The following is a 20627-nucleotide window of genomic DNA, read 5'->3' as shown; positions in this document are numbered from 1 at the left end:
ATGGCATGCTCCAGCCCCGAGTCTCCCAGCCCAGCCTCCCCCTTCTCGGAGCGAGGGATCGGGAATGAGAAGGCAGTGATCCCGCTGCCCCAATCCCCCCTCCCGGTGTGAGCCATGGGCCGAGGTACCGCCTCCCATCCGCCCCCCGCTGGAGCCTGGCTCACTCCACGGAGCAACTGAGAACTCGACCCGCAGCAGGAATGCGAAGCTCGCTGGTTCCCCAGCTCCATCCTGTCCCGACATCTGGGCGCCCAGGCAGCAAGACTTCCATAGGGCAAACTTAAAACCTCCTGCCACATAGAACTCCAGGAGCTTAGCAAACTCCGAGCCACGTGTGAAAGATCTGAAATCCCTCAACAGTTCCTGCTGCATCCCCCTTCCCCACACCTTCGCCCCCAGTGCCAGGAGGAAAAAGGAATGGGAAGCCTCCTTGGAACAGTTTAATGGATATCTGCTTTGAAATCGATTTAGTTGAACCAGTGCAAACCCCTGTGTGAACCCTCTTAAACTGGTTTTGAACCTGCTTCCTTTAATTGAAGTGATTTAAATGAAGGTGGTTTGAATTTAATTTAAAGCTTGTTTAAACTAAGGTGGTTAGAGTTTAAAACTGGCTTGAATGTAAACGGGATTAAATCCATTCAATAGCGTCCACATGGGTTTCACTAAATCAGTTTAAAAGCATATCTTTAGTTAAACGGGTGACACTTTTACTAGAGACAACCCTAACAGTAACAGTGGTAGGGCTTTTGGGATATTCATGTAGCCATCCAATGTAGCTTGTGTTTGAAATGTACTGGTTTTTGGCCATGATCCTGCAAAAACGTATGCTTGTGAGTAACATCTGTTGAGTTCAGTAGGACCAACTCACCTGCATAAAATGACTTGTGTCTATAAGCTTTGTAGGATAGGGCCCTGGACTGTAAACTCTGGAGCACAGAACCCCTTTCCTCTATCAACTGTACAGATGCTGCTCAATAAATAAGTGATCTCCTCAGGAGCGGCGCCAGGGTTTTTGCCGCCCTAGGCGGCAGCGCTCCTCCTCTGAGCATTCGACGGTGGGGGTCCTTCCGCTCCGTGTCTTCGGGGCACTTTGGCGGCGGGTCCCGGAGCGAGTGAAGGACCCACCGCCAAATTTCCACTGAAGACCCGGAGTGGAAGGACCCCCACCGCCAAATTTCCGCAGAGGGCGGCAAAACGCCGCACCTCAAATCCTGCCGCCCTAGGCGATTGCCTAGGGTCGCCTAATGGAAGCGCCGGCCCTGGATCTCCTCTAATGTATCTTGGGGGTACACAAAGAACCAATGTGCTCTTTGTAACCTCCCTCTATGTCAAGCTCTTTGGCTCTGTTTACAGTAGGAACATGGTCTAAGAATTCTTCACACAACGCACAGTCAACCTGTGGAACTCCTTGCCAGAGGATGTTGTGAAGGCCAAGACCATAACAGGGTTCAAAAAAGAACTAGATAAGTTCATGGAGGATAGATCCATCCAGAGTCGTCCCGTCCATAGGGCAGAACGGGGCAACCACCCCGGCCCTGTGCTTTGGGAGGCCCCGCGCTTCAGGAGGACGTGGGGGTGGGCCCAGACACAGGCCTTCCTTCCCCCGGTCCCTGGAAGAGACAGCTCGTTTGCCCTGGGAAGGGCGGTAGGGGCTTGATTGAACATAAGAACATAAGAACGGCCGTATTGGATCAGACCAATGGTCCATCTAGCCCACTGTCCTGTCTTCCGACAGTGGCCAATGCTAGGTGCTTCAGAGGGAACGAACAGAACAGGTAAACATCTAGTGATCCATCCCCTGTCACCTATTCCTAGCTTCTGGCAAACAGAGGCTAGGGCACCATCCCTGCCCATCCTAGCTAATAGCCATTCATGGACCTACCCTCCATGAACTTATCCAGTCCTTTTTTGAACCGTTATAGTCTTGGCCTTCACAACATCCTCTGGCAAGGAGTTCCACAAGTTGACTGTGCATTGTGTGAAAAAATACTTCCTTTTGTTTGTTTTAAATCTGTTGCCTATTAATTTCATATGGTGGCCCCTAGTTCTTGTGTTATGAGAAGGAGTAAATAACACTTCCTGATTTACTTTCTCCACACCAGTCATGATTTTATAGACCTCTATCATATCCCACCTTAGTCATCTCTTTTCCAAGCTGAAAAGTCCCAGTCTTATTAATCTCTCCTCATATGACAGCCGTTCCATCCCCCTAATAAGTTTTGTTGCCCTTTTCTGAACCTTTTCCAATTCCAATATATATTTTTTGAGATGGGGCGACCACATCTGCATGCAGTATTCAAGATGTGGACGTACCATGGATTTATATAGAGGCAACATGATATTTTCTGTGTGTGCATCAGTTATTAGATCTGCTGTGTGTGAGGGGTGTCTGTCTGTGTGTGTGTATGCATGCATCAGTCATTAGATCCAGGGTGTGTGTGATATTGGATTGTGTGTGTGTGTGAGTGTGTGCTCGTGCATCAGGAATTAGACCCGGGGTGTGTGTGATATTGGATCGGGGTGTGTGTGTGTGCGTGTCACATTGAACACGGTGTATTTGTGCCTGCATGTCTGAGTGTGAGCTCGTGTGCACAAGCAGACCCACGACACATCCTGGCTCAGCCAGCCGGGCCATTGCCGTGGGCCCCGAACTCGGGGAGCGGTGCCCCTGGCAGGGCAGTGTGGCGGCGGCGGCAGCAGGAGAAGGAGGGGGAGCACAGTGAAAATATTTTCCATGTCTTTGCCTGAAGTCATTCTGGGATTTCTGAAAAAAACGTGCTGTACATTTTCAGGGCTGCGTCACGAGGGGCCAGGATTACGACTAGCCCACTTTCCTTCATTGACTCAGCTTGTGTGAAAGATCATTATTCATCCGGAGGTCAAACCATGCTAAGAACTTTCCACTAGTACAAACCACAGATAAGACCGGATCTACTTTATTGTGACAAAGTGCAACATCAACCCTAATAAATCTCTTGTGAGTTAGGACTATGCATTGCAATGCAGAACTTTCTCTTCCGCTGCCTCTTTCTAGTTCCCACAAAACCCTTTCTTGTTGCTAAAGTTACTTCTGTCTGCCAAGGTCTGGCACTCCCCTCAGTGTATCCCCTACAGGTTGCAAAGAAGCTCTTTAATTCCCAGAGTCAACATCTTCAGCGCACAACGAACTGGTAGGTAAAGGAGTTTTCTTTTCAAAATACACAAAATTCAAAGTCCTGTTACAATTATATACAAAATAATAGAACAATATAAAATGTACGAAATATTCTAATTTGCACCCATGTATAAAAGTGAGCTTCTATGTGCTTCGGTCAAGTTTTCATCCTGAGTTAGCAATACTGTCGTATGGCCAGGTGGTGCCTGACCTTTTTTTCTTCAGCTGGGACCCCGGCCCACCCCTCCTGTAGCTCCCACGAAGTCAGAGCGTTTGCCCCCACCCCATTGCCCCCAATCACTCATCCACTCTGCACTTGGGGAGTTTCTTCTGGCTTGGGAATTGCTTCTGCTCTGTTATTGAGGTGCTGAAAGAGAGGTGGGAGAAGAAGAATTTCAGTGACGCTGATGAGAGAAGGAGATTGGGGGATGTGGACCGAGGGGAAAGTCCTTCCTGTGCATGGAGGCAGCACAAGGCCCATGCCCCACTTAAGCCTTTTGCGGCTTCCACCACTTTCCTTGGGGAGGGTCTTCCATTGTGCAATAGATCTCGCTGTCAGGAAATGCCTTCAGCTGCATCCCATTGCTCCTAGTGATAGCCCCTAACTATGTTCTCCTTTTGCTCCTGGATCCCTGGCCAATATTTGTGGACAGCACCATGTGCATCCTGAAGGTGAGCCATGGTAACTAGGAAAGCCAAGTATTCTGGCTCCAAAATACCGCTCCAGTCCTGACCCTCAGAGAGAGAACGTGCACGCATGTGTTTTAGAGTCATGTTGTTTGCTCTTCACCTTAGTGTCCTGTTTACCTTGGGCCTTTGCAGCTTCTTGGTGGGAGGGGAAATGGGGCATACGTTAATTACACAAGGAAAGCAGGAGAGGGTCATCAGTCTGAGTGGGGGTGGAGGAGCTTTCTCCCACGCAGAGCTAGGATGGATCAGTTTGAGCCAGCAAGATTTTAAATCTCTCAATGAAACATACACTACAAAGTCCTTCTTAAGAGAGGCGGGCGAGCAGACAAAGAGGCCACAAGTATTTTAATTATGTTTATGAGGTTTTGGATAATAATCACACACGCCAGGCAGTTAACCTGACTCAGAAGGGTTGTTACTATAGCCTGGGTTCCTGTACTGCTCAACCCTCATCACTAGGGATCATAGAACCATAGAACTGGAAGGGACCTCGAGAGGTCGTCTAGTCCAGTCCCCTGCACTTGTGGCAGGACTAATGATATAGACCATCCCTGACAGGTGTTTGTCCAACCTGCTCTTCAAAATCCCCCATGATGGAGATTCCACCACCTCCCTAGGCAATTTGTTCCAGTGCTTCACCACCCAGACAGTTAGGAAGTTTTTCCTAATGTTCAACCTAAACCTCCCTTGCTGCAATTTAAGCCCATTGCTTCTTGTCCTATCCTCAGAGGTTAAGAAAAATAATTTTTCTTCCTCCTTGTGACAACCTTCTACATACTTGAAAACTGTTATCATGTTATCTCAGTCTTCTCTTTTCCAAACTAAACAAACCCAGTTTTTTCAATCTTCCCTCATAGGTCATGTTTTCTAGACCTTTAATCATTTTTGTTGCTCTTCTCTGGACTCTCTCCAATTTGTCCACATCTTTCCTGAAATGTGGCGCCCAGAACTGGACACAATACTCCAGTTGAGGCCTAATCAGAGCGGAAGCATTACTTCTCGTGTCTTGCTTACAACACTTCTGCTAATACATCCTAGCTTTCTGTGATAAAAAAATTCTCAGATAAAAAAAAAGCATAAAAATCTACATTTTTTAATGATTAAAATGAAACTCTGAACTTTAGTTTCCCTAGCCACAGTACAGAGGAACCCCATTTATCTGATCTAATTGGGACTGGGCCAAATTGGATAATCAAAAATTGAGATAATCCAGAGACCTTCAGCCCCGGGTGGTGGGGCTCGGGCTGTCAGCCGCAGATCGGTTAATACGGAGAGCCAGATAATGACGGCTCAGATAAACGGGGTTCTACTGTATGTTTTTATTTTTTCACAAAATGTAAAAAAGAAAGATTCTCTGTAAAAACGCAAATTCCGCGTTTCTTCGTGGCAAATGGATTTCTAGGATCCCTGCGCATCACAAACCCGCTGCGTTTTTTCCTTACCATCCACTTTCCTTTCTTGAGACGACTCCTCTTCTGTTTCTTCTTCTTCCTCATTTAGCTCTTCCTCTTCCTCATCTCCAAGCAAAAGTAACATGATTTAGAAAGCTGGAGCCCCACCCCCAGAACTGTATTTTCAACACAGGGGGCCACTTATAAAAGGCAACATCCAATCACAGCAAACTATTGTCTGTGCACTTAGGAACTAGGAGAGAATGGTGTAAGTCTCGGGTTGAGTATGCACGCCAGGGAGTCAGCAGCACGCCAGGGTACTATTCCCAGCTTTAACAATAACTTATTGGCTAGCCTTGGGTGCATCACTTTGACGCTCTATGTCTCAGTTTCCCTATCTGGTAAATGGGTATGGTGCCAAGACCAAACATTCCCAGTTGCTATAAACCATGGGCCCATTGACTCTGGTAATATATTGACTTCAATAGGTGTTGTTGGATCAAGTCCCAAACGAATAACAGACCTCAAATCTCGCCAGCTAACTAACTGGAATGAGTTGAAAGTGTTAGTGCTGTAACTGAGAGCAGTCTCCTCTATCAAAGAGGGGAAGTGATGTCTAGTGGGTAAAGCACAGCGCTGGGAGACAAGAAATCTGGTTTCTTATCCCTGACCCTGACTTGCTGTGTGGCCTGGGGCAAGCCACTTCCTCGCTCCGTGCCTTGGTTTCCCTGTGGGTTGTGAGGCTTAACTCGCTAGTGCTTGTAAAGTGCTTTCAGATGCTCGAATGGAAGGGGTCAAAGAAGGGCACAATATTCTTATACCTGTTCCGAAGTCGATGGCTCTCAAAACTTCTGCTATGTGCTCCAGGTCTAGGGTGAAGTAATCCATATTTTCAAAGCCTTGCTCGATCTTCCCCAGACGGCCGCCCTTTGAGGCTTCCACAATTCTGGGGGCGATAGACATAGGGTTCGTTTCCTTACCCACTGTTCCTCCAGAGGAGAGAATTCCCTGCTCTCGAGTGACTGCAGGTTCTAGCCAGAAAAGATTATTATCCAGGGAGCAAGACCCAGGGAAGCCCTCTCTGAAATCCTCTGTCTCAGCAAGGTGCTTGAGAGATCTTCCCACCCTCCCTTTGACCTCCGCCACAGGGCATTGCATTAACGCCTTCCCAATCCTGGCAATTCCCAGCTGACTGCTCTAGACACCCTCTTTCAGATGATCCCAGGGCACCTCCCAGCAATCTTGGAGCCTGCATGCTGAGGGAGGGTAAATGGACTGCAGAGGAGCTGGAAAGGCAGAAAGCTTCGGCCTCTGGACGCAGGGGTAGTTCAATAGGATACACACCCTGTCTCCAGGTCACACTTTATCCCTTTCTGGGCTTTTGGCTTTATTGGTAACTCAACTAACAGCATCAAGCCCAAGCCCTCGCTTTCTCCTGAAGCTTAGCTGGTCCTACGTTTCCCTCCAGCACCTCTCTATCCAGACTCTGCCTTCCCTAGGGCTTGTCTTCACTTGCACCTGTTTCACTTAAGGTGTGACTTTAAACCAACCTGGGGTAAACTGATGCAGCCGCCTGTGTGGACACCCTGATTCTGGATTAAACTCGGTGTATTTGGGTGGAGCGAAATCAATTAGGAATCAGTTTAAGCTAAAGTGAAATTAGCATCCCCACAGCCTTTCGCACCAGCTTAACTAGCTCAGTTTAAACAAGCAATTTCAGGCTATGTCTTCACTACCCGCCGATCCGGCGGGTAGAAATCGGTCTATCGGGGATCGACTTACCGTGTCTAGTGAAGACGCGGTAAAATCGATCCCTGATCGCTCTGCCGTCAACTCCGGAAATCCACCTCGACAAGAGGCGGTAGCGGAGTCGGCGGCAGCGCGGCAGCGGTCGACTTTCCCGCGTCCTCACCGCCAGGTAAGCCGACCTAAAATACGCAACTTCAGCTACGGTATTCACGTAGCTGAAGTTGCGTATCTTAGGTCGGACCCCGGCTGTAGTGTAGACCCAGCCTAAGTGAAACCAGCGCAACTTTCTCATACGGCCGAGCTTTCCCGGAGATGTTCTTTTATCTCCCAGTGGGAGCTCGCGTGATCCACCCACTGGTGTGACTCTGGAGTAACTGTACTGCCCCCTCTTGTAGACTTCACGCGCCTGAGTCAAACAGGTTCACCAGCGGAGCTCTATAGCTAGGCCCTACCAAATTCACAGTCCAGTTTGGTCAATTTCACGGTCATAGGATTTTACAAATCATAAATTTAATGATTTCAGCTATTTAAATCTGAAATTTCACGGCGTTGTGATTGTAAGAGTCCTGACCCAGAAAGGAGTTGTGGGGTGTGTGTATGGGGGGGGGGCAAGGTTATTGTAGTAAAGTCACAGTACTGCTACCTTTACTTCTGCGCTGTTGTTGGCGGCAGTGCTGCCTTCAGAGCCGGGCAGCTGGAGAGCGGCGGCTGCTGGCCGGGATCCCAGCTCTGAAGGCAGAGCCGGCACCAGCAGCAGCGCAGAAGTAATGGCACGGTGTGGTATTGTCACTCTTACTGCTGCGCTGCTGCCTTCAGAGTTGGGCCCTCAGTCAGCAGCCGCCGCTCTCCGGCCGCCCAGCTCGGAAGGCAGCACAGAAGTGAGGCCTGGTCTACACTACGACTTTAATTCGGATTTAGCTGCGTTAATCCGAATTAACCCTTCACCCGTCCACACTACAGAGCCAGTTAATTCGAATTAAAGGGCCCTTTAAATCGATTTCTGTACTCCACCTCGACGAACGGAGTAGCGTCAAAATCGATTTTGTTAATTCGAATTAGGGTTAGTGTGGCCGCACACCACCGAATTAATGTGGTTAAAAACCGAATTAATGTGCTTAGTGTGGCCGCGCACAATCGAATTTATACAACCTGTTTCCCAAATTCGAATTATCTAAATTCGGATTAATCCTGTAGTGTAGACATACCCTAAGGGTGGAAATACTGCAACCCCCCTAAAATAACCTTGTGACCCCCCTGCAACTCCCTTTTGGGTCAGGACCCCCAGTTTGAGAAACGCTGGTCTCCCCCATGAAATCTGTATAGTACAGGGTAAAAGAGCACAAAAGACCAGATTTCACGAGGGGAGACCAGATTTCAGGGACCGTGACGCGTTTTTCATGGCGGTGAATTTAGCAGAGCCCTATCAATAGCCTGAGAACCTGCCATTCTATTCCAGTCTCTTGCTGCTCAGAGGGGATCATAACAGAGAAACTTTACAGCAGCTCAGAATTTGCTTTCTCCTGGATTCTTTTTAAAGGACCCGGGTATTTAAACATGAAACTGGAACCGGGCTGCTCTTGGGAAGGGGTACGGGTGCTAACCCCTGTTATTTTCTGGGAACAATCCTCAGGTGGATTTTAACGTTGCTGTAGAGTCTCAGACCGTGGCACTGAAGCAGCAATTTAAAAATGCAACCCCGGGCGGACTTACGTTTTAATGAGCTGCTTGGCATTCTGTGAAGAGAGCAAAGGAGAGGGAAAGAACGAGGTGAGAAGCAAGTTACCAAGAAGGTGATAAAAGCAGCGCGTATGAAGCTGGCACCAGGTGCCATGTCGCCAGCGCTAAGCAGGGTTTGTCAGACCAAGTGGGGGCGGGGCTGTGATTTGGGGGCTTTGACTAGCAAGCCGCTGCCCCCTCGGCCAGAGTTAGATCACCCTTTCCAGCCGCTCTTGGGAACGCTAGGTTATTCCCTCTCGCTGGGTTGAAAGCCCACTGTTCTCCCTAGAAACCCAGTCCACCCAGGGACACGCAGAGGCCGGATCCTTGGTGGGGATAAAGGGATGCCCGGAGGGTCAAGGTTGGTGGGGGGCTGAGCTGATTTGGGAGGAGACTGGGAGGCTGAATCTGACTTGTGGGGTTCAGGAGGGTGGAGCAGACCACGCTGCTAGATCCAGGCTCCATCCCTCCCTTGGCCGGAGAGGAGCCACTTACTGTGAGGAAAGTGGCCCCTCCTGTCTCCTCCAGGGACTGAAACGCTGTCTCCATCAGCTTGGTGGACTCCTCCAGCTGCTCTTTGTACTGCTGGATCAGAGCCTGCACCAAGCTGGTCTTTTCTTCCTGCTCCTTTGTGACCTTCTGCAGCAGCTCGCTCTTCTTCTCCTCCAGGACTGCAATGAGGGCGTTAATCTTCTCGCACAGCTCCTGCTTCACCAGCCGGCCGTTGTCCTGCCAACGGACGAAGGGCATGAGCATCTCGAAGCAGAGGGGACACAGGTACGCTCCCAGATCTCCCCCAGAGGCAGCACAGCCGCACTGAACGATCCCAGCCGCAGGCATCCGGGGATTACAAATGCACAAAGCTCAGATCTCGGGGAACCCCCAGCGGAACTCAGACCTAGCCCTTAGCTCTGGGCACAGCAGGTTCCAGAGACTTCCGGCCACCTGGCAATCCCTTAGATTCTCTTGCCGATAGTACAGATCTAGTGGCACTAGCAACAGGGGAAATGGAAACCAGTAGTGGAGGCCATGTTCCTGGTGGTGAGAGCAGGGCACTGGAAGCCAACACTCCAGGGTTCTACCCTCAGTTCTGGCACTGACCCACGACTGTAAGTTCTTTGGGGGAGAGATCATCGGTTTGTTCTGTGATCGCACAGCGCCTAGCGCCATGTGGTCCTGGCACTCCTTGGTGCGACCATAACACAAGAAATAACAACTGGCTAATCCTGGGCAAGTCACTTTAACTGGGCCGTGACTCAGTTTCCCTGTCTGAAAAACGAGGCTAATAATGCCCCTTTCACAGGGAGATGGGCAGCTCGGTTAACAAAGGTTTGTAAATGGGGCTTTGCGAACATCATGTGGAAGACAGAATGCAAAATATTCCTGTTAACGTCAGCAGATACCCTCCCCCTGGGGCCTGGTAGTATTACTTTAACCAGTTCCAAACATCAGGTAATGACCAGTGTGACCGTCCCCTATTTTACCAACCGGACCCTTTAGAATAATGCTTTCCACATCCATCGTGCTGAGAATCTCAGAGAATCGTTCAATTAAACTGCAGTTTTGTTAACTCAAATTCTGCAAAACGCTGTATGACCTAAGGGCCGGTGCCAGGGGCAAGGGGTGCCCGCAGCCAGCGTGGAGCGATGATATGCATGACTGGATGGGGTGACATGCGTCTCACGGCTCTGTGAAGACCACAAAACACGGAGGAGGACTGATGGCCAATGGCTCGCGTGTGTTGTTTACTGTTCATTGCGGTGTCATGGTTTGCACCATGGGAGAATGTACGTGCCTCTGACCTCCCCATCCTAAGAGCAAGGTGCTGGCCATTCTCCTTGTCTTACAACAATTCGGAGTGTCCACTGAAACCTGGGTAAGAATTGAATCCTGCTGCATTATTATCTTAATGGGGAAACAGACACAGATGGGTTAAGTGACTTGCCCAGTGTCGCCCAATGAGTCTGTGGCAGGGCTGAGAATGAAGCCCAGGAGGATCAACTCTCAGAACTTTGCTCTAATCATTAGATCCTGCACCCCTCCCAGAGCTGGAAAGAGAACCCAGGAGTCCTGCCTCCTAGTTGACGGCTCTAACCACTAGCTCCCCCAGTCCCCTTCTCTTTTGTGTAAAAGCCCTCCCGTTGAATTAAACAGGATTCTCAGTCACGTGGACTAAGAGGGAAGCTGCTCCCGACACCTGCATTAGCCGTTCAAGGACATTGCTGGGGGTTGGATTTCGTCTCTGCCACTCAGATTTCGAAGGGCTCCGTCGTTTTTCCCATTCCTCACCTCGGTGGTTTTGCAGGAGTCTTCCAGCTGGCTGATGATCGTCTGGACTCTGTCGTTCCCAGCCACCAGCATGGAGATGCAGTTGGTCAGCTCCATCTGTGAGAGGGGAACAGAAATAGATTTAACCCTTACCCTTCCAGGCCTGGGTGAAGGCCTGTAGTGCTGTCTTGAGAGGGAGAGGGGGGTTGGTGGGCAGACAGGACAGTGGGCCCCAACACTGAAGGCTAATCCCTTTTCAGGAAGAGGAGAAGTAGGAGAGGGGGGAAAGGCCTTGGCACCATCTCCAGGATGGGGCAAGAGAGGAGGAACACAGTCTCAACGCTGGGATAAGTGCACAGCAAGAAGAGCGTCGAAACTGTCTCCATGTGGTGGGGGTAGAGCCAGATGGACAGCCTGGGCATCTCTGGTCCTGTTGGGTGGGTGGGGTAATGGCACGAGATGCCCAAGGATCAAGGAACGTTAACAGTGGAGCTGGGAGGGAACCCTGAATGGCAGGAAAGGGTGGTCCATGGAAGTGCATGGGGGGAGAAGGAGGAAGGTTTGGCTCTGGGAGGCAGGCGGCTACCATGGGTATTAAATATATTTTTAATGGAAACTGAGGTTTGGGGAGAGGGATAGCTCAGTGGTTTGAGCATTGGCCTGCAAAACCCAGGGTTGTGAGTTCAATCCTTGAGAGGGCCACTTAGGGATCTGGGGCAAAATCAGTACTTGGTCCTGCTAGTGAAGGCAGGGGGCTGGACTTGATGACCTTTCAGGATCCCTTCCAGTTCTATGAGATAGGTATATCCCCATTTATTATTATATTAATGGCCCATCCTAACCCACCCAAATGGTCTGGATGCCAGTGAAAAATGGACATCTGTCTGCTTAAGGCTCCCGGGCTTCTACCCCATTCAACAGGGAGGAGGGTGCCCTGGTGGGGGAGATCTTGCCATCCATGGATCCCATCCAAGATACCCAGGGGAAGACCTCAGCTCTTATGGGTCTGCTCACAGCCAGGGCCGGCTCCAGGCACCAGCCTGGCAAGCAGGTGCTTGGGGCGGCCACTCCAGAGGGGGGCGGCACGTCCAGCTATTCGGCGGCAATTCGGCGGACGGTCCCTCACTCCCGCTCGGAGCGAAGGACCTCCCGCCGAATTGCCGCCGCAGATCGCGATCGCGCCTTTTTTTTTTGGCTGCTTGGGGTGGCCAAAACCCTGGAGCCGGCCCTGCTCACAGTCCCTCGGGGACTGGTGCTGGCTGCTGGGCCTTGCTCCCCAGCTCTCAAGCGACTCTAAATATAGACAGATGACTGCTTCACGACGGCAGCCCCCTCCGCCTATTAATACCCCAGTGCTCAGCCTCGGAAGCTATTCCTGAAAGGCCCAGCTCAGCACATCACAGGTGCCAAGCAGGAGGAGCCCATCCCCTCAGAGACCTCATCTACATTCCAAGCGATTGGCTGTGAACCCCGGCTAAGGTCAAGGAGCCGCAGCCTCTGGCCCCGCTGTGGAGCGTCCAGCTGAGGCCAGGCCAGGGTTTAGTACTGGCCGATGGGCTCCTTTCCCCAGGGAGAGGGAAGCAGCAGTGACCCAGTCGGTACCTTTTGCCCCTGGAAGACGTTCTGAAGTGGTGCAACTTCGCAGTCTTTGTGAGCGCCGAAGACTTTGCACATGGAGCAAGTGGGCACCTCGCAGGTCAAGCAGTAGATGTTGATCTTCTCGTCTTCGTGCTCCTTGCACATGGGGTGGTTTCCTTTCTTCAGGGGCCTGCTGAAGACAGCAAGAAACGGGACCGGGTTTAACAGCTTTGAGCGGCGTTTAATCACATTTGAGCTGTGGCAGATCCAGATTGAAACACCCACCGGATGATGATAGGAAGCAGAGACCGGGCTGTGGGCTATACAGCTGAAGAATAACCAGCACTGGCCTTCTGAGTTGTAGGGCCAGATCCTGATTTAAGTTACACCAGCGCAAACCCAGACTAGCTGCAGGGCAGTCACTGGGTTCAATGGAGTTAATCTGGATTTACAGCGGTGTAATGGAGACCAGAACCTGGACTTCGCTTTGTACAGTGGAGTTTGGATCAACTCCCAACCCGTCTCTAATGTTACCCGTGTCAATGATGTAATGTTTATAGAGCCAGCGCCGGTATGTGCCAGGATCTCTGATCAGCTCTCTCTGGCCAGACAGAGCTCTGTATTTAATCACAGCAAGCGAACCCTCCAGGGCTGTCACTCCACAGCACGGAGAGCATTTCCGGTCCAGGCGTCCCGGGAGAGATTTTACTGCTCGGGGTCAATCCCCAGCTTCTCTGCTTTTCTGTGGATATCTGTTTAAACAGAGGACTCTCACCGGCTGCCACTTTCCAGCCAGCATCACTCCGTCACCCCACCACACACCAGTGTGGCCACTGGGACCACAGACAGGCCTGTCGAGGGAAATTTGGGGCCCCACCCCCTTCCATGTTACATTCTTTACCCAGACATTACAGACAGCTTTGGGGGCCCTCTAAGTTTGGGGACCTAGTTCAATTGCCTCCCCCTTCCCCTTCCCATCAGCTGTGACCACTGAAACCCCATCAGGGTTACTGAGCCCCTAATGGCTAGATCCAGGATTCAAGGATGATGTGGGATACCCTAATTAGAGACACATGATGCAAAGGCTCACTCTGTCCTCTTTAAGGCAAAACCTCTGGTGCTGCTGGTTCCTTATTTCCTCCTCCAGAAACCTACAGTCTATTTAAACACAGGTGGTTGGCCAGGAACGTTGACCTACTTTCCCCCCTTTTTAGGCAGGGTGTCTGCAGCTGAGAGATCTTCAAAAGGGAAGTTAAATAAAGTCGCTCAGACCAACTTTCAGCGTGGGGAACCCAGAGCGGTCAAAAATCACCAGGCAGACACAGGCTGCCCAAAGTCCCGGGATTGGCTTAAAATCATTAGACTAGTGCGGGGGGGTCTCAAACTTCACAGCACTGCGACCCCCTTCTGACAACAAAAATGACTGCACGACCCCAGGAGGGGGGACTGAAGTCTGAGCCCACCCGAGCCCTGCTGCCCCAGGCTGGGGGGCCAAAGCCCGAGCCCCACCGTCCTGGGCGGGGGGCCTGTAGCCTGAGCCCCACCACCCAGACCTGAAGCTCTCGAGCTTCGGCCCCGGGCAGTGGGACTCAGGCTTTGACCCTGGGTGGTGGAGTTCGGGCTTCAGCTTCAGCCCCAGGTGCCAGCAAGTCTAACGCCAGCCCTGGCGACCCCATTAAAATGGGGCCACAACCCACTTTGGGGTCCCAACCCACAGTGTGAGAACCCCTGGACTAGTGCTTTTGTTGGCTGCCTGGGATTTGAGCATTTAGGGGGTCGCCTTTTCAAACTTTTCTCTGCAATCAGGAAGGCTAGAAACTTGCTTTTTAAAACTCAGTGAAAGCTGAGAGTCTTCTATAATCTCCCGGCTCCAGAAAAATACCCGAGAATGCGAGACTTGTGATACAATCATGAGATGTAGCAACCCTGCAACTTGGACAAGTCGCTTTCCATCTCCGGTGCCTGTTTCCCCTGCCTCCATTTGTAGTTCCCGGCCGGCCCAGTGGGAACTGCAATGGATCAGCATTCATGTCGCACTCCCCGTCAGTACCCAGCCCGGGGCTGGGGAAGCGAATGATCCAACCAGCGGACCAAATTTGGTGATGAATCCTGGTCACGTGCCACCTGAGGCATGTTGCGCATATGTTAATAAGTGCTATGATAATAATAGGCATGGGGGGGGGGGGATATGGTAGAGGTCTATACACTCATGTCTGTTGTGGAAAAACTGAATAGAGAAGTGCCCTTTTGCCCTTTTCCGCAATACAAAAACCAGGAGTCACCTGATGAAATTGATAGGCAGCAGGTTTCATATAAACAAGAGGAAGTAGTTTTTCCATGCCATACACGGTTAACCTGTGGAACTCATTGCTAGGGGATGTTATGATGGCCTAGAGTATAACTGGGTTAAAAAAAAAAAAAGGACTGGATAAGTTCATGGAGGATAGTGCCATCAGTGGCTGTTAGCCAAGATGATCAGGGATGCAACCCCCTACTTGAGTGACCCTAAACCTCTGATAACCAGAAGCCAGGGGTGGAAGATGGGTGGATCACTCCAAAATTGCCCTGTTATAAAATAAATATATGGAGATATACCTATCTCACAGAACTGGAAGGGACCTTGAAAGGTCATTGAGTCCAGTCCCCTGCCTTCACTAGCAGGACTAAGTACTGATTTTGCCCCAGATCCCTAAGTGGCCCCCTCAAGGATTGAACTCACAACCCTGGGTTTAGCAAGCCAGTGCTCAAACCACTGAGCTATCCCTCCCCTTGCCCCCCCCTGAAGCTGTGGTACTGGCCACTTTCAGGGACAGGACCCTGGGCTAGAGGGTCTGACCCAGTATAGCAGTTCTTGCATTTTTAAGTGACAACAAACAACAGAGCCGATCACTGTGGCATTGTACCTGATGCTGTTCCACCTCATCGCCTAGCCTATTACCATGGCCCTACCTTTATGCTCATTTGGCCAATTATTCTCTGTGTCACCGTGCTCATATCCAAGCCAATCTCAATTCTTTTCTCAAGTAGGAGCTTGAGGCAAGGGGCCAGATAGATTCTCAGCTGGTGTAGATCGGCCCTGCTCCATTGACTGCAACAGAATGATGCCAATTTGCAGTAGCCGAGGATCTGGCCCAGGATATCACATGCTTCACTAACTCTGGCTGTGTTACAGCTCCTGCATTTGCTCCCTCCTCTCCGCAACTTGATTTTAAAAGGAGCGGTCAAGCTGATCTGGGCATGATTTGTTCTTTATCCATAGAGTTAGCTCCCTGACTTCACTACTGGAACTAGATTTAGCAGATATCCCCCAACCCCTTTTTAAAAACACAGGTACCATATTTGCCCCCCATATAGCACCTGTCTCTGTCTCCATGACTTCCAAATAATATTGCCAGTGATTCAGTAAATTCATCTGTTAATTCCTTTAAGGCCTTGGAATCCATATCTGCACCTGCTGACTTATAAATACTCTCTTTTTCCTAGTCCCCTGCCTGCATGTGTTATCAGCACTTACATACCAAGTCATCACTTCCTGGTCATTCATGCCTTCTCTTGCTGTATATTTCTGGTTTAGATCAAGTTTTAAAAATGAAGAGTAGGTCCCTGGAATCACTGCTGATTTCACACCCTTCCTCGTTTATGAATGGATCTATTTTCTCTCTCCTGTAAATCCTGATCGTATTCCCTTTAAGCAGCTATAAACCTGCTGTCCTTATTTTTTCTCCTACAAACTGCCAGTGACTTTACATTCCTGGTTGGTCTCCTCCCCACTTCTCCAACTAGCACAGAACATTTCCTTCCCTTCAGACCACTGAGCAATCCCTGCTGAAGCCCCGGTGGCAATTTCTGATTCTTTGTATTATTCCTTTTCAGGGGAAGGCTGCATGTGGTCTGGGGTGCACAATGGAACCTGATCTCTGACTGGTCCCTCTAGGTGCTAAAGTAACATAAATAATAAGGAATCATAGAAGTCTAGCTTTCTTCTACAATCCCAGGGCTTGATTGTCTTCTGCTGCAGCGTAAGGCTGGTGAGATTTCAATGTAGCTAATATTTGGTGTTTTTCTTAAAGCTTCGGCTGCTGGAATCATGAGAAACTTGGCCTTTATAACACTCCCCTGCCCCGCCACTAGGTTTCTAGGGCTTGTGACTGTGGAGAAGAGCTGAGTGCATTACAACAGCTCTGAACCCAGCAGGCAAATAACAAAGACCAACCATCTATTTCAGGGATTCTCAAACTGGGGGTCGGGACCCTCAGGGGGTTGCGAGGTTATTACATGGGGGGTCGCGAGCTGTCAGCCTCCACTCCAAACCCTGCTTTGCATCCAGCATTTATAATGGTGTTAAATATATTAAAAAGTGTTTTTAATTTATAAGGGGGGGGCTGCACTCAGAGGATTGCTATGTGAAAAGGAGTCACCGGCATAGGCGCCGACTCCATGGATGCTCCCGGGCTGGAGCACCCACGGGGAAAAATTGGTGGGTGCTGTGCACCCACTGGCAGCTCCCTGCCCTGCCCCCCCCCGCCCCAGCCCACCTCTGCCTCCTCCCCTGAGCGCACCGCCATGTCCTGCTTCTCCCCGCTCCCTCCCAGCGCTTGCGCCACGAAATAGCTGTTTCCCAAGCCTGGGAGGGAGGGGGGAGAGGAGGGGGAACATGGCATGCTTGGGGCAGGAGGCGGGACCGGGGCGGGGATTTGGGGAGGGGTCCAATAGGGGCAGGGAGGGGCGGAGTTAGGGTGGGGACTTTGGGGCAGGGGTGGAGTCGGGGCAGGGGTGCGAACACCCACCGGCGCAGAAAAAAGTTGGCACCTGTGGTAACCAGTACAAAAGTTTGAGAACCACTAATCTATTTCCTCCCCCACCCCCCAAATCATGATAGGCTTGACACATGATTTTTGACTGGGGTTGGCAATACGGAGTTACGCCTGATAACACTGCGGTGAGAGCAGAATTAGGCCCAGGAATTGTCCTGCTTCTTCCAAATCCACCCTGCTCATTGGTTTTCTGAAATCCCCAGAATTTGCTCTCTTGAAATCCAGCCGTGTTGCACTGCCATTCTCTCCGACTCCGCTCCTTTGCAGGGGGAGATCCCAGGAACTCAGTAGGACCAAGCTTTGTTATTGCCACAAGTTCTCACTCAGCTGGTTCATTTGCTTAAGCAAACTGACTGGCTGCTAGAGAAAGGAAAGTTTCTTGCACAGGGTGGGTCAATAGTGAAGCTTGGGATCCATGGATCAAATATTGGTGGTGTCAAACGACTCTCCGGGCAACCTGTGACATTTGATTTGCTGTGGTTTGGATGAACATGGACTGGGGGAAATGATCGGGATTAGTGCAGGCTGGATGTGTGGGATCTGTTTCAATGTGGCCATGAGGCGCTCTGCCTGGGAGAGCTGGATGAGTGCCAGGAAGAACATGAATTGAAAATCCTTCATCCCTGGGAAGTTTTCCCCATTAGCTCTTACCGGAGAGAACCTGTGAAAGATCATCCCACCCCAGCTACTGAGAAACACCAGGGCTGGACAATGCAGCAAGACGGGGGCCTGGCTAACCTGGAGTACTCCTGCTTGTAGATGTCAATGATGTTCTCCACCAGGAGGTTCCGCTGCAGCCCGTAGACTCCGTGCCGGTCCAGGATCACTTCGTGACGGCAGGAGGGGCAACGAAAGCGCCCCCCGGAGAGGGTGGTCCCCCGGCTCTGCCAGTATGGGTTAGCAGCCTGGGAATATCACCAGCACAAGGTCGAAGGTCAATGTCTCCCCAGACACACAGACACGCGCAACATCCTTAAAACCCACCATTGCCATGGACTCATTTAAACACCACCCTGTCCCCTCAGCATTTCCCCCGGGACAAAACATGCATCCCTGAAGTGCCCATCACCAGAGGGTCTCATATCCCATAATGCTTTGCATTCATATGAGCACCTTCCATCAGAGAATCTCTAAACACTTTATGATCAATGAATTAAGGCAGCAAATATCATCTCCATTGTACAGCTGGGGCACCTGGGGCAAAGCCAGATTAACGAGATTTGCCCAAGGTCACCCAGTAAGTGCATGGCAGATCTGGGAATAGAGCCCAGGAGTCCTGATTCCTGGACCTCTGCTTTAGGCACATCCCTACCCCTGCCCTTTAGAAAAGGCTCTTACGAGCGATGTTAGTATGTTTCCCTATTGCGCAGGGGAATGTTGTGAGGTTTAATTCATTAACGTTTTTAAAATGCTTTGAGATCCTCAGATCAAAATTTGCTCCCCGGGGTGTAAAAAGGTTGATTCATGGACCAGATCTCAGGGTCCTGACCCAGTGCCCACTTCTCCACTGCTCTGCATCTTCTGGGGTCGCTTATACCTGCGGGGGGAAAAGCCAGCCAATCAGAATGTCCCTCTTGCACTAGCGGCAGCAGGCTTCATTGACCGTGCACAGGCGTGAACAAGCCCATCAGGTGCGCGGCAGCGGAGAAACCGACTTTTTTTTGCGGAGGCAAAATTCCCACTGAGGGGTTTGAACTGAGTGAGACCTCGACATTCTGCCCATTGTCCTTACAAGTAAACAGAGGTCTGCACATGGGGGAAGTGCCCTCTCTGTCCATTTCAAGAACCAACCATTAATTCGAAACCAGCTGGGACAGCCCCCAGCGCCCTGCACAGCTGCCCCCATTCCCGGAGCTGTACAGGGCTTTGGGAAGCCTGCATCCCTCGAGTCCGTTCCAGCAAGCGGAGTCTGATTTCACCCTCCCTGCCTGGTTTTCTCCCGCTTTCTCTTTATTGCTGGGAACGTTGGACAGGAACAGCACAGCTCAGCAAGTGAGGGAGTAAGATGGGGGCCAAGCAGTCAGTTTTATCAGCTGGCTCCGCCCCCGTCTAAGCAGAGAGAACAGACTCCTGCAGCAGGGGAGAAGGGTCCATTCTGGAACCGTTTGCCAAGCCAGGCTCAGATGCCATGGTCCCGATCCAACTCCCGTGGAAGTCAAGGGGATTCTAGCCCTATGGCACCAACATACATAGTGAGAAGCCTCACCCACCTCTGATGGACAAGCACAGCCTAGAAGAGCACAATCTACTGCACTTAGAGCCAGGATTTCTGGTCTACCTAGAATCAGGTCTATCCCCACCCAGTGTCGGTATCCGCAGTTTTCGGAACATCCCCAGCCAGGGACCACCCATGGAAGACTGGCCGTTCCAGCCACTTCCCAGCCGCCTCCCTCGCTCAGTTCTCCCGCAAGCACACTCTGGCTTTAGACGTTTGATCCCCAGTGAACGTGCTGTAGGTTTCACACACAACTGTCCAAGAATTCCCACCTGCGGCCAGGCTGCAGGAAGCAGCCCGGCTCGGTGCCACAGGTTCTGTTTGCAGGGCACTGACCTGGAAGATGTCGCTGGCACATTTCCGACATAGGTTGTGCTGACAGGGAAGGATCACCACGGGCTTGGTGAACATTTCCAGGCAGATGGGGCAGATCAGCTGCTTCTCCAGGTTCTCCATGGGGGTTGAGTCTCGGATAATGCTGGACTGGTAATCCATTATGCCGGCCGACCTCTCCAAGTTATATCCCACTGCCGGCTCCTCCTGGCTCGTTGGCAGCTCCTCAGTAAACTGTCCTGGCTCTCTCCTGGCTTCTTCAACGGGACCACGTTCTGAGCTCAGCTTCTTGCTCCTGCCTTTGTCTCCTAGCACTTGTCTATTTATAATTTATCTCAGGGTCACATGTGCTTGAGAAGAGGTCGAGTTTCCAGCTGAAATGCCTGTCACATGTGAGAATGAGCAATCGCCCCTCCAGAGAGCGAGAGGGCTGTAAACAGGGCCGAGGACAACCTGTTCGGGGCTGGCCGCAGCTACATTTCCAGGGATTTTGCGGGGTCTTTCCGAACAAAGAAACTGGAGACGTAGCTGTAAACAGAGTCATCACCTTCCTGAGCCCCAGCCTGTCCTCAGCCTTCTGTATCACGAAGGGTTAACCGTGAAAACCCTGCTTGCTCCAACACACTCCCCTTGTTCAGCCTCTGGCAGGACGGCTTGATCCCTGCTCAGCATCACAGATTTCCACACGGCCCCCTCCCAACTCCCCCGGTCTCTGACTG

At 51.0% G+C, this 20627-nt stretch overlaps 1 protein-coding gene across 1 annotated transcript; it reads right to left on the bottom strand.

The window, feature by feature from the left end:
- Positions 1–2920: 2920 nt before the first annotated feature.
- On the bottom strand, positions 2921–20203 carry TRIM63 (tripartite motif containing 63). The gene is made up of 9 exons (XM_024203684.3): positions 19912–20203; positions 18099–18265; positions 12571–12739; positions 10990–11085; positions 9196–9429; positions 8695–8717; positions 6057–6181; positions 5287–5361; positions 2921–3521 (listed from the first exon to the last, which is right to left on the bottom strand). Exons 1-9 carry the CDS (start codon positions 20068–20070, stop codon positions 3511–3513), a joined length of 1059 nt encoding a protein of 352 aa, XP_024059452.1. The 5' UTR covers positions 20071–20203; the 3' UTR covers positions 2921–3510.
- Positions 20204–20627: the final 424 nt, after the last annotated feature.

This window comes from Terrapene carolina, unplaced genomic scaffold (genome assembly GCF_002925995.2).
Source record: "Terrapene carolina triunguis isolate 2854851 unplaced genomic scaffold, T_m_triunguis-2.0 Scaffold236, whole genome shotgun sequence".
Taxonomy (NCBI): Eukaryota; Metazoa; Chordata; order Testudines; family Emydidae; genus Terrapene; species Terrapene triunguis.
This window is presented reverse-complemented; position numbering and strand designations above follow the sequence as displayed.